The 13,397-nt window shown below is 37.3% G+C and overlaps 1 protein-coding gene across 4 annotated transcripts in view; it reads right to left on the reverse strand.

Annotated features, from left to right (window-relative positions):
* LOC103657496 (pleckstrin homology domain interacting protein) overlaps positions 1–11,168 on the reverse strand; it is a 133,268-nt gene extending 122,100 nt beyond the window's left edge. For 2 of the 4 annotated variants that reach the window (XM_040643691.1, XM_040643690.1), the window contains exons 1-4: positions 10,884–11,168; positions 10,710–10,768; positions 10,549–10,578; positions 10,296–10,355 (exon numbers count right to left, since the gene is read on the reverse strand). In XM_040643691.1, the coding sequence (XP_040499625.1) occupies positions 10,296–10,355; positions 10,549–10,578; positions 10,710–10,768; positions 10,884–10,923 (189 nt within the window). In that variant the 5' untranslated portion in view covers positions 10,924–11,168. The remainder of the gene's footprint in view (positions 1–10,295; positions 10,356–10,548; positions 10,579–10,709; positions 10,769–10,883) is intronic. The other 2 variants (XM_040643692.1, XM_040643689.1) reach the window with 2 other exon arrangements.
* Between the last annotated feature and the right edge of the window lie 2,229 nt (positions 11,169–13,397).

Raw genomic sequence — 13,397 nt, forward strand, 5'->3', positions numbered from 1 at the left:
TGAATATTAATCCAGGTCACTACGGTCAATAAAATTTAAAGACAAAAATTTTAAGAAATTAAAATGGTTCCAAAAAATCAAAATGGTTCATTTATGGCTACCCATATATGGTTTTAATTTCCAAAGTAGTAAGAACACCATATCTTTAATATTAACTTAAGACTTATAGTTTGAATGGACTTTTACTTTACCTATACTAATAAATAACTAAAAGGAAATGAAAACTAAAAGGGAAATCAGAAGTGATATTGTAATAAAATCCATTATCCAAAACATCTATATTTGGATTCTCAGTAACTGTTTGTACACTATTATTTGGGAAAAACAAAACAACATCCTCGATTCTAATATACTGATTACTTTCCATGACCAGTGCTGCTTTAAATTTCTTAAGATATTCAACACATAAAAAGTATGATCAAATTATAAAGTTAACGGTGATAAATCTTAACAATACACGTATTTGATTGCATTCTAAATGCTAAGCCTTGTGGTAAGTGTAGTAAATTATACATATAAAAGTTCAGCTCATTAACAACCCTAAGAGATTTGAACATTTCCATTAATAAAGAAATTATTGTACAGTAAGGTAAAACAAGGTTCCGAAGATCACACACATTTAGTGGATGATGAAGATAAGAGTCAAATCAAGACAGTCTAACTCCAGCCCTCATATACACCGCCCATAGAACCTATTGCCATATATATATATATATATATATGTATTCCAATACTGAAGTAAGCTAAAAAGAGACATTTTGAATAGTTTTCAACACAGACATTAAACTGAGCCAGAAAAAGAAACATTCTAAAGTTCATTTTTACTACTAAGCAAACTATTCCTATAGGTAAAGGATACCCACAGGTAAACAGCTAAGGATAGAAGATAAAACTATAATAATAAGGTGACAACCCTAAGTATTCTCTCCCACAATGGCTAAAGGAAATCAATGTGATGAACCCTACTTTTCTCAGTATCTCTAAGATTAAAATTTTAAACTCTTAAAGTTAGAAGCAAGTATAAACAAATTAAACCAAAGGATTAATACCATAAAATTTATGATTACTGTTCTTAAAAAATAATAATGCATATTTATCAGCTGTGCTCCATTTTTAAAATTTTCATAAACATTTCATCTTCTCTCCCACTTAAGATACAAGAGCCTGTTTTATGGCTGCAAACTCTGATGCCATCCCATGGAGATTCATTCCTACATCAGGGGGTTAGTCAGAGCTTTCCCAAATTTCTCATATTCCCACCCCCACCTCCAATGCCATTTGAGAATCACTTGATATGGTAACAACGGTCTTGGGTTAACTGAATTAGAACCTGAATTAAAGGTATCTCTTTGTAAATATGTTATGATATCTATAGCAGAAGTCAGCAGACATTTTCTATGAAAGGTCAAACAGTAAATATTTTAGGCTTTGAAGACAACTATCTGTTGTACACACACATATATATATATATTTTACCAACTCTTAAAAATGTAGTAACTTTAGCTTTGGGGACTTAAAAAACAGATTTCCTATATGATTTACCTGCAGAATCATAGTTTACCACCCCTGATCTAAATAATTCTTGGTTCTATCAATGTTTCCAGTAGCAGGGATAACAAAATTGTGTGGAAGACGCAACTCTGTTCATGCCTTGTCCATCTTGGCCCAAATCATAAACCTGTATCACTCCTTTCTCAGGTTGACACAAAACATTTCTAAAATTATCAATTACAATTTGAACAACAGGAACCTCTTCTGAAAATGTGAACCATAGGAAGGAAGGAACAAGAAAAGACTGAGCTCTCTGAGTAGTTTACTTTCTTGCATTTTTAGTTAAAACAATCTGCTTCTGCTTGCTATGCTACTTCACATAAACAGTGGTTCTTCCCAGCCAAGAAAATTTTGCCATTGTCAATGGAAATTATCGTTAAAAGGTAAATTTTATCAGTGGGAAGAAAATATAAAAAATCTGGAAGCCACTGCATTCCACCAGACATACTGTCATTAAGAACTCTACTCAATTTTTCAAGAAAAGGTCAGTAGTTTGACTGAGTGATTTCAAGTCAAACAGTCTAGGTTTAAACTTGCTGAGTGCAGGGAAAACATTTACTTTACTACTCAATGTCCTCATCTACAAGACTGAGACTGCTAAGTCACCACCTTGGTGGGTACTCATAGTAGGTGACATAAGAGTTGGCTGTCACTTTAATTATACTCCATATTACACAATACATGTTGCTCTTTCATGTTGAAAATCTTTCTAGACCTACACAGGGAAAAAACATTTTGGAAATCTTTTTAAGGAACTTTCCAAAATGAGGTTAGAGCAATGTAATTCATTAAACTACTTCACTTACCTGTGTGCTCTAGAAATGCCAGTCCTTCTTTTAGCATATAATTAAGAAGTCCCTAAGAAAATAAGATACACCAAATATCTGGCATTACTATGTCCTGAACACCTGACTGGTTCTAAAAATATCAGTTTTTCACATCTGTTTTCTCAAATTTTTTCAGATCTGAAAGGCTAGTTATTTCTGCTCTCCACTATAGTTCTGAGTTCTAAATAGTCACCTTAATGGAATATAGTACTTATTTTTACAACTATCCTAACATATAACAAAATCACAAATTTAAAAAACCCTATTTGCTATTAGTCATTTCTAAGCCTATTTTTAAGACCAGATCTCAAATTCTCAAAACTTTAAACCTGTAATTATAAATCTGTTATCATTATTACAAAGTATACATTAAATTATACCCATAATCTTTAAAAGCAAGTTTATATTTTCTGACCATTTTTTAAAAACTGTAATAGCTTTCCACATAGAGAAATTACGGAATACTTACTTTGTGCCAAGTATTCTCAAAATTTATCTTCACAAGCAAATAAGGTTAAGTATTTTCCCCATTTCACAGGTAAAGAAAACTGAAGTCCAAAGGTTACAGTTTCTCTGAAGTCATACATTTAGAAAGTAAGAGAAATTAGTATTCAAGTCCAGGTCTCCTGATTCCAGGGTTACTGTTATTTTCATTACAATTTCTTTCTCAAAACTTTAGTCCTTGCCCCGCTGTCACACAGGTCTTATAATTACAAACTTAATAGGACCTACATAACCATTTTTCAACTCAAAAACCTCTAATCTGGGTAACTATTTTCAGAAGGACTCTTACATGCCTACAATTTCTTTGTAACCTGAAGTATAATAAAATTAATATAGAATCTTATTAAGTGTCAAAATTAATGTTGGTGGTCTATTTACTCTTAATTGTCAATAAACATGCTTGAAAGACTGTCATCTATTCACAACTGAGTCAAAATATACAGTGTTCTTTCAGATTTTATTCATCACAACGCAACTGTATTTTGCCAAAAAAAATCCCAAAAGACATAGGGGCACGTGGGCTCAATGAGATATGGGTCTGTCTTCAGCTGGGGTCATGATCCCAGGACCCTACGATGGAGCCTGGCATCGGGCTCCCTGCTTGGCTAAGGACCTGCTTCTCCCTCTGCCCCTCCCCCTGCTCGTGCTCTCTTGCTCAGTCTCTATCTCAAATAAATAAAATCTTTAAAAAAAAAAAACCACTTTATCCAGAATTTAGGTTTCCACAAACCACAAAAGATGCTCTATAAAAATTAATTTAAAACACTACAAAATGACAAAATTTAACTTTTTTTAAAAGCACACTGAAGTTTTGTTTTTAAATCACATATTTTCTAAGCAAAATTTGTGCAATAAAAAATCCTCTTTAAAACATTATTTACTAAAATATAAAATTCAAATATGCATTCTGTTGGCAAAATTATTGTCTATCAATTTAAAGATGGAAAATTCTTAAACTGTTTATTCTTAAAATGCCAATATAAATACTCTTAAGAGAACGACCAGTTTCATTTTTAGTAATGTTTCGGTTTCAAACACTGCACTCGAAATAACTAACACCACACATACAATGTGGCAGCAAAGTTGTTTTAAAAAATGCGTATTTCTCCAAGTTGCTTAGAATTTAGTATTTCCTCACCCCAAATCTAAACCACAACCAAATGACACAAGGTCAATATTTCTTGTTATAACCTCTGCCAACAGGCTATGTGCCTGTTCTCTATCTCTGATAGAGACCAAATGGGTCATGCCGCCATGACCATAGGCCATCTGGAGTCTAGAATACACGGATTCTTTATGTGCTTCCTTGGCAGTAGGCTGCCATTATCCATGCTACCGCAAATTACCTAAGCTTTACATTATAAGTCTCATTCCCTTTACAATTTAGTTTTAGTTTAAGCGGACGGTGCATTAGATCATGTTGCTAACTACATTTTCTTAGTATCAAAAAATTCTCCTCCAACCAACCATCCTTTTCCTTATCTGTAGTCCCCGAGCTCAAACCCCTGGCTGCTTCCCTGTACGCAAGGCAAATAAAGGTGGACCTGCTTCACACCTGATGACTGCCTTCTCTGTAGTGACCAAAGGTTCTCACTTACATATTTCACTCTACTGTACCATAACTTTGATTTTTTAGCACACTGAATTCTCAAATTCCATAGAGAAAAGAAGTATTATCACTTTTTCCAATCTATTATAAAATACTTAACAATTTTCTATATTCCATATGCTCAGTAACATATATTTATTCATTCCAAAATTATTAATTTTCACAAATTACTCATAACTTTATGTATAACGTCTTCTCACAAACAAAATAAAAATTGATCTTTACACCTTTTAAATTTATTTCTAAAATTTTAAATTTGGTTCCTATTATATAATAGCCTTTATTACTTTAAGATGTAATTACAAAAGCAACTTAAGTATCTTAAAAGAAAAATACACTCAGAAAGAAAAAAAACAAAAAATACTCTCATTTTAATGCCTTTCTTGAATTCAATTAAAGTTCATTAAAATGAATACACTTAGTACTCTGTTAACTTCCACTTCACTTAGTATTGCAGATACTTTTCTGTGAATTCAAAAACTTATGTAATAAAATGAACCTGTCTAGTATTACTTGTCCAGAGCAAGTTGTCTAGGATGCAATTTTGTTTGATAAAATTCTGTAGTGACATGATAACTACAAAATTTGGGAAAAAGAAAAATGACTCCAATAGACTACAGGGGACTTTCTAGATAAAAACAAAAACAAAACTTGTGGTCTGAAAAAGAAATTTTGAGTGGATTAAAAAACTGGCATTCACAGGATTTATTTAACCTAGTGCTCACTTAAAGATTAATTCAAAAAGTCTGTATTAAGCTGTTTAAAACATACATCTTTAAGCCAGATTGACAAGGCAAAACATCTGACAATTTCAAAAATACAAACTATCATGAGTTTAAAATTATACAAATCTCTGAACAGAAGGAGACAGAAGCAACAGCCAAGTTCCCTTCACATATTCCTAAATGTCATCTGATTACCAAAAGATACAAAAGCTTCATATATTCTCTAATCAATTTTGGATATTTTAACCACCCAAACATTTCTTAATGTTAATTAGGCCACAAAAACAGGCAGAGAATCACTTTTAAGACCGACCAAAATTTTTCTAGAATTCTATTCACAATGCTTTAAAAATTATTTATTTTTCATATTTATTTTACTTTTTTCTTTGTATCTTAGGCTTAATTATTTCATCCTTGAATGTACAATGTAATTATACTAACGGTATCTTCTGAAGGTTTAAATCACTCTTTTTTACACTGGAGCTGCTATGTTCAGAAAATTATGCACACTTGTTTCTGGAATAAAACTGTTTTTTCTTAAACTTTCATGCATTAATAAAGCTACAACTGGAAACTTTACTACCATGACTAAAGTTCTGTTAATAGCAAGCACAAACCCTTACATAGTGCTTCATTTGTGCCAGGTATCACTCACAGAATCCTACAAAATAGGGACTATCATTAGCCCATTTTACAGACTGGGGAGCAGACTCCTGCAGTACTGTCTGCCTCATAACAGTCATGTAAAATACCAGTGTGTAGCTGATGTTATGTTCAAGCCACTTTACAATTATTCAGAAGTATAAAGAATTTAACAGGTACTTATTCCATTTAAAAATCTTGTAAATGCCTCAAACTTCTCAAAAAAATGTTACATATACCAACAGAACAACTGCATGGGTAAGAAAGGATGAAGTTTTGCCCATTTCAGCCCTTCAGCATGTAGCATTTCCTTAACACGTAATGTTGTATTGTTCATTATAAGGATTGTGAAATATTAAAGCCCTGTCCTAGAGACTACCAAGCTGTGCTTACCATTTTACTGATACTCTATTAAAAAAGGAAATGGTAACTGTACTATGCGCATTCACTTCATTATTTGTCACCCCCCCCACAAATTATATAGGCTAGGTTTTAAATGCACCATATTATCTTTAATATAGGGCAGCAATACCTCATTCAAAAACATATTTTTTTCCTAAAACTTGTCCCCTAACTTTCACATTAATCAGCATACTCTAAATACATGCACATTTAAGATATATACTTAAGTATATCCTATTCATGGTTCTTATTCTTTGAATTTAAGACCAGCAATAATTTATGAAAACCAGTACTTAAACCATGGAGAGAAACATACTAATTACAGAATAAAGAGGTAGTCTACAATATGGTATCTCAAAAATATTCATCTAAGAAGATATGATATTACAGCCTAAGAATAGCACTATAAAAAGCATTTATATAATTTTCTAATCTGAGTGTTTTCTCCATATCTACTTTTTTGTGTTTTGGATAATGAACAACAAAATGAAAGAGTTTTTAGAGACAATTTATCACTATTTCTAGTTCAAAATCAGATTTTCAGATTAGAAAAATTTCAATTCACTTCTTTTACAAACGAGGTAACTGGGGCCCAGAGAAATTCCATGCTTTGCTTGAGGTAACCTGCAGGCTGACTGTTGGCAGGGCTAAAAATCACAATCCCTATCTCCTGACTCCCAATCCTTTCACTTGAATAGAAAGATTTCTAGTAAGTGGAATGATTTTAAGAAAAGCAAATACCAGTACAAAAATTAAAGTAAGAATTACATCATTTTAACAGATTAGCAAAACATGAACCTAGTTTAAAAAAATTTTTAAAAAGCCCTGTAAGCAAGAAATGTAATCAGAATCTCAAATTTGGTAAAAATGTTTAAAAATTCTGCCTCATAAGCATGCAATCACCACTAATTAAGGTGACAACTAGACAGCAAAACTTAACAAACCAACTAATTTCACTATTCAAAGAGAAATAAATGACAAAGCTTTCTCTTTGGTCCAAAAATTAGTTGAGTTTTCCTGTTCTTTAAAAAGTTTGTCAACAATGCATGGCTCCATTTAAAAAATTAGAATTCTGATGAAAGCTTATAATATGCCCTCTTGCTTTAAAATCAACCTATATTTAAAAATATAAAATCTGATTAAACATACACCCTAAGACAAAAAAACTATTCAACTTCCTATCAAATTCTATTCACAGTTACAAATGTTTTAAATCTTATACAATCATGTTTTACAATAACTTTATCAATCACACTTGAAAAAAGCACATCTTTTTTTTTTAATCTGTAAACCTTTAAAACTACTCTTAAAACTCTACTTTCCTCTTGGTCAAAACTCAATCACTGTGATTTTATTTGTAGGCTGAGTACAGATGCTGATCTATGCTTGTTTTTAACCTCCCAAGTACCAATATTATACACAATCCTGAATAGCTGTAATTTGAGGTCTTCTAGAAATGTGAATCCGACATATAAACTCTTCCATTTAAAATATTACTCAATTTATCAGTTAATGTAGCAACAAATTTCCAGGTATAGGAAGACACTACAGAAACCACAAACAATAGTTATTATTTTCGTTTAACTCATCAAAACAAGCTTAAAACCAATGTCAAGTAAATTCAAATTCAACCGAAGGCAACTTAAATTTTTTTAAGTCATAAGAATCAATTAAGACAACAGAGAACACTATACAAGAGATTTTGCATGTGCTTACCTACACATAAAATTTTAAGATCCTACTATTAAACGAAAATGTGCTCAGATACCTAGTGTTCCAAAATGTTTTAGAGCTGATTCTCAAAAAGTCAAATAAAGTTAAACCAAATACCCACACACCTAGATATATAGTTGATGGATATAAAAGTACTCCAAAAGGCGTCTTATATCCAGTAGATATAGATTGACTAATATGCTAAATGAATAAAAAGAGAACATCAACCAGAGAACTCTAAATTTTAATGAGGATTCTTAACTGTCTCATGAGTACACCAACATGACTCTTCTGGAAAAAGGTGAAAACACTACAAGCAAGAAAATCCACTTTCATGCAAAATAGGTGGATTCTGAAAACATAACAACACTAATGAAGACACTACTTATTGCCCTAAGTCTGATAAAAAGACAGGGAATATAAATTCATTTTATTAATATCTGAGAGATGAGAAACTCTCCCCCCAAAATTAAAAATGAGCATTGGTACCCCTGTTCTTACTAGAGAAAACAAAATGATATTCCTACAAGCATCAGACATTCCCATAATTTGGCAAGACACCATCAGCTGCTTCATTTTAAAAATACATTATTACTAAGAGTTTCCAAGGTAAGAAAACAGCAATCTTCAGTGACTGGGGTTTGAGGGTTTTTACGAGATGCGATGATAAGTTTTGTAAAAAGAAATGCAAAAAAGTTTTATAAAATCTGCCGAATTCTTAAAAACTGCATTATTATAATCTCTACAATTTTTTCAAATAAGGAAGACATGGATCCACTTAGGATTCTGTCAAATATTAACACCCCCCCAAATTAAAGTATTGCAGGTACTGAATCTTAGAGTTTGTTTCAAACTCCATTCATTGTAGCAGAATATTAAATGAAATTGGCCTCAATTACTACTTGAAAACTAACAAAATTGTAAATATATACACTGTTAAGTTTCCATTAAATTTCCTAAACCTATGTTTTCCTTATTTCAACATCTGTGAGCACATAGCAAACGATATTAATCATAAGAGCTTCAGATCCAAAAGTTAGATGTTCTATATCCAAATGAAACAAAAACCATCAAAATCATGTCATGCCTTCACCTCACAGAAGACATTAAATTCTAAAGTAGCTGAAACTTCCTAATCATCTCAAGCCTTCATGAAGTAACATCACTCGTTATAACTACCTCAAAACATCAGTTTCGAATCAGTTGCAATGCACAGATTAAGCGCCCCCCCCCCCATTCCCCTGCCCATGGGCGTGTGACCGCTCTAACTGCCCAACACACACACATTCATACAAACAACCTTAATCAGTTTGGGAGACAAGAATATGGAAAATATAACTACCGAATACAAATACGTTACTTTTCCAGTCACAATACTTAATAGGTCCCCTTTCAGAAGACAATTTTTAGAAATTACTAAACATACTCGCTTTGAAAACCCACAAAATGAAGAAACGGGTATTTATCAAGCTATTATACAAAATATATCCCAATATAAACTGAAAAACTTCTACTTGCCAGGTTCCGTACCACAATAAATATAAGGGTAAAAATCAAAACTTTTCAGTGGCCTCCAGTAATAGCTCTTAACTGAAGAAGCAGCATAACACGAGAATTAGCAAAATTAGAAAAAGCCTGTTAAACTTCTGGCTTTTAGAGTGTTACAGGCTTTTGCACTTCTGCGAGTGTGTTTTGGTAAAAGCAAGATGAGCCTCTGGCCAACTATCATCATACATCTGAACCCCTCAAACAAAAAATGTGGCTCTGAATTTAAGGAAAGCAAAAGAATCGAGAGAGGAAAAAAAAAATAACGCCTTGCTACGGTTCCGCTGCGGCTGAATAGCCTGCTTGTGAAATGCTAATGCCACTTCGGAGCAGTTAGTCACCAGCTATTGTGTGGGGCAGGAGAAAGCCGAGCCGACCGCGCGTGCAGAGCGAGCGAGCGAGCGAGCAAGCGCGCCCTCCTTCCTCGCGCCGCTCCCGCTGCCGCCGCCTCGCGCGCGCCCCCGCGCCCGCACGGACGCGCGCGCCGGCCCCTCCTCCTCCGGCCTTGCACTGCACAACACTCATGACGTATCTTTATTTCTAGCACATTAACAAAATATCACAAATAAATTGTCGGCAGCCCCTGCGGCCTCGGGGTGCGGGTCCCCCCGACCACTGCCCCCTGAAGCCCCCGCGCCGGCCTCCCAACCCTCCCCGGGGCCTTTGGAGCTTTCACGTTCTGGGGCCAAGTTTTTGTCTCTGTAAAAAATTGCGGGAAATTCAATTTTTATTCGACTCGGGGAAAAGTTTCTTTGCTCCGCGACGTGAATGTCTCACCAGATTCTGGTAGGTCCTGGGATGCTCCTTCCCGGTCCAGTCGGTGCGGCGGGGCAGCAGCTGTGGGGACAGGACGCCCCATGAGCCCGGCCCCCAGCCCCGGCCCGCCCGCTCCCCTCCCCCGCCCGCCCCGCGCCCCGGCGGGGAGCCTCTGGCCCGCGCCCTGGCCGCAACGAGCAGCGGGCAGGCGGCGTCCCTAGCGGCGACTCCACCGCGCGGCAGCCGAGACGCGCCGGGCCGCCGCCGCCCTTACCTCCTTCTCGGCCACCTCGCGGATCAGCACCTGCAACAACAAAGCGGGGAGAGCTGAGCCCCGCGCCCCGTGCCGCAGCCCCGCCGCCGCCGCCGCCGCCGCCCTCCCCCACGCCCGCGAGCTGCGAGCGCCGGCTCGGCCCGCGCCGCGCGCCGCCGTACCTGAGCCGCCTGCTGACAGGGTCCATCTTCCAGGAACCGGGCGATGAGGAAGTAGAGCTCTGCGCGGGAGAGGGGGACGGGGAAACACACAGGCTTAGCGGCCGGGCTGCGGGGGGCGGGGGACCGCGGGCGGAATCGCCCGGTGCCAGCGGCCCCAGCAGCCCCCCGACTTACCCGATCGCAGCTCCGAGAGGCCTTTCCTCTCACAAGACATGTTTATGGGTCACTTCAGGGCCGCCGGCGGGACACCCCGCCGCCGAGGGGAAGCGGGGATGGTGCCGCCGCCTGCCCTATAGCTGTCACTGTGTGTTCACGAGCCCAGCCTCGGCTCCACCATTCAAGCAACGGCGGCGGAGGCGGAGGAGGAGGAGGAGGAAACAACAACTCTCAGGCAGCGGCTACGGCCGCCGCCGCCTCCGCCGCGGATCCCTCCGCCGCAGAAAGGAGTCCACCGCCTTCGCGGCCCGGGCTTGGCCCCGTCCTCGGCCCGCGCCCCCGCCCCCCGGCGCAAAAAAGGAGTGCCTTCGGCCCCGCGCCCCAGCGCCCCCACACCCAGTGTGGCGAGACCCCTGCCCCCTTCTCCCCGGCCAAAGGTGCGATTTATTTATTTATTTCTAGTCGGAGAAGATGTCGGAGCCAGAGCCGCCGGTTGGCTGAAAGGCGCTTTCTCTGTGGAGGCCGACCGCGGGAGGGAGGGGGCCGGGGACGGCTCCGCGGAGGGATCTGACGCACACGAAGCCGCAGCACAGGCTCTATTCAGCGGCGCTGGCTGGGGCTGAGATGGAAGTTAGTTTCTATGTAGCAGAAATGGGAAACAAATGAAGCAAAACTGCCCAAAGAGGGGAAATGCCCCGAGGATGGGTCTCACTCTCACGCGCGCACACAGACACACACGCAGAGAGCCCTCTCGCGCCGGGCAAACTCGGGATCGCGCTACCCGGCCCGAGTTGAATGATAGTGTTTGGTTTCTGTCTCTTGCCATGTGCATGTGTATAAATGCTGCGGATTGGCATCTGTGTAAGTCTTGTCCTGCGTTATTTCTGCAGCCTATGCAAAGTGTTGTGTAATTTATTGGAGTGCCGTATATTGCAATAGAGGTACGGCTCTTTTTGTTAAGCACTCGGCGTTTGCAAGCCCGTTATTTGCTGAAGCCACCTCTGCATATATCTTTTATTATTGCCATTGCCTTAAGCATTTTACATTTAAAAATGTTTTTTATTGTTGTACGGGCAAAGCGAACTCCTGATCTGTACTTCAGATACTCTTTTTCCTGGTTACAAAAAGGCTAGTGATGGCTAATTAGGGATTTGGGATTAAAGAACCTTAAAGCTTTTCTAAGTGTTTACAAGAAGGAATAATGTAAACCTGAGAGAAAGGAAAGAAGGCTAATATTTATCTCTAACTGATCTGGAGATAATTTACTGACAGATCAATAACCCACCGAAGGATATTGAAAGAGTATACTACAGTTTAGCCAAGGTGATTAGTGATTAAATAATTTAAATTATCTGTGTATCTTACAGTTGACTTCGTCATGCTAATTAATGGCTTCTAATTTGAGGTGTAAACCATTCTTGTTTACAGTTAATCACGGGAAGACTTCTTGAAACTGACGAAAAGAGAAAAAATTAATCTTAAGTAAATTAGTATGTAATTACCGGTTTTATATGCTAAATCATACATCTGTGTTTTGCTGATGAGGGTAAGGGCCTTGTTTTTTAAAAAACGAATATGGGTGAAATTAATGGAAACAATGGAAAAAGCCATTTGTTAGAAAACAAGGACACCAAGTGATATTTATCTCCAGATGATTTAAGCACTTTTCAAAAAGACTTAATAGTTGATTTTTTTTAAGGATTGCATTTTAAAAGGAATTAGGATAGTCGTTCTTTGTTAACATTTAACAAAAGATTCTCCTTTAAAATTTTAGATAATAAACTGCATTTTATGTATATGGTCTAAAAAGGTTATTTGTGGGTAAAGGACCAACAAGCTGTATTATGGATTTCTAGATTGTTTCCTCAAGCCTTGTTTCCTCCTAGCTCCTGACATTACTAGTGAGAAATACTTGCTGCAACTGCCTTGGGTTGCACTGCAAGACTGCACCGGTGTGATGCCCTATACTAAATATCCAGAAATCATCCTACATGTAAGGAAGAAGAAAAAAAAGCCTGCAAAAAAAAAAAAAAGAAAAACAAAAAAAAAAGCTTAAACCTCTTTGGAATGATAGGATGTAAACATTGCCTTTTAAACAATCTTAGTGGAATAAAAAAGAGAAGTTACCATGACTTGTCCTATTGCAGCCTGGTTATCAGAGTACTGTTATTTATTGAAATGGCTATCCTTCAAATCCTGAAAATATTTGCATTTTTAAAGACATTAATTCCATTCTATCTATTATTGGTAAGTAGCTTGCTTCTAGATACTTAGGTTTGAAAGGCAGACATTTAATATGCCTTTTTGCATTTCTCTTTATGTCTATGACTGATGCTTTCTATTTTAACTTTTAAAAAAGTCTTATGTTCTTCAAATAATTGTGATATTTTATTTTATGATGTTCTTCATATCAACAGATTTTAGGAACTAAAAATTATAGTAATAACCTTGTGGTTTTGAAATATTTGTATTAGTCTGATTCTTACTAATAGATGTTTTATCCTTGCAAAGGAAAATAAACCAAATTATGAC

The sequence above is a fragment of the Ursus maritimus genome, unplaced genomic scaffold (genome assembly GCF_017311325.1).
Source record: "Ursus maritimus isolate PB19 unplaced genomic scaffold, ASM1731132v1 scaffold_29, whole genome shotgun sequence".
Lineage (NCBI taxonomy): Eukaryota > Metazoa > Chordata > Mammalia > Carnivora > Ursidae > Ursus > Ursus maritimus.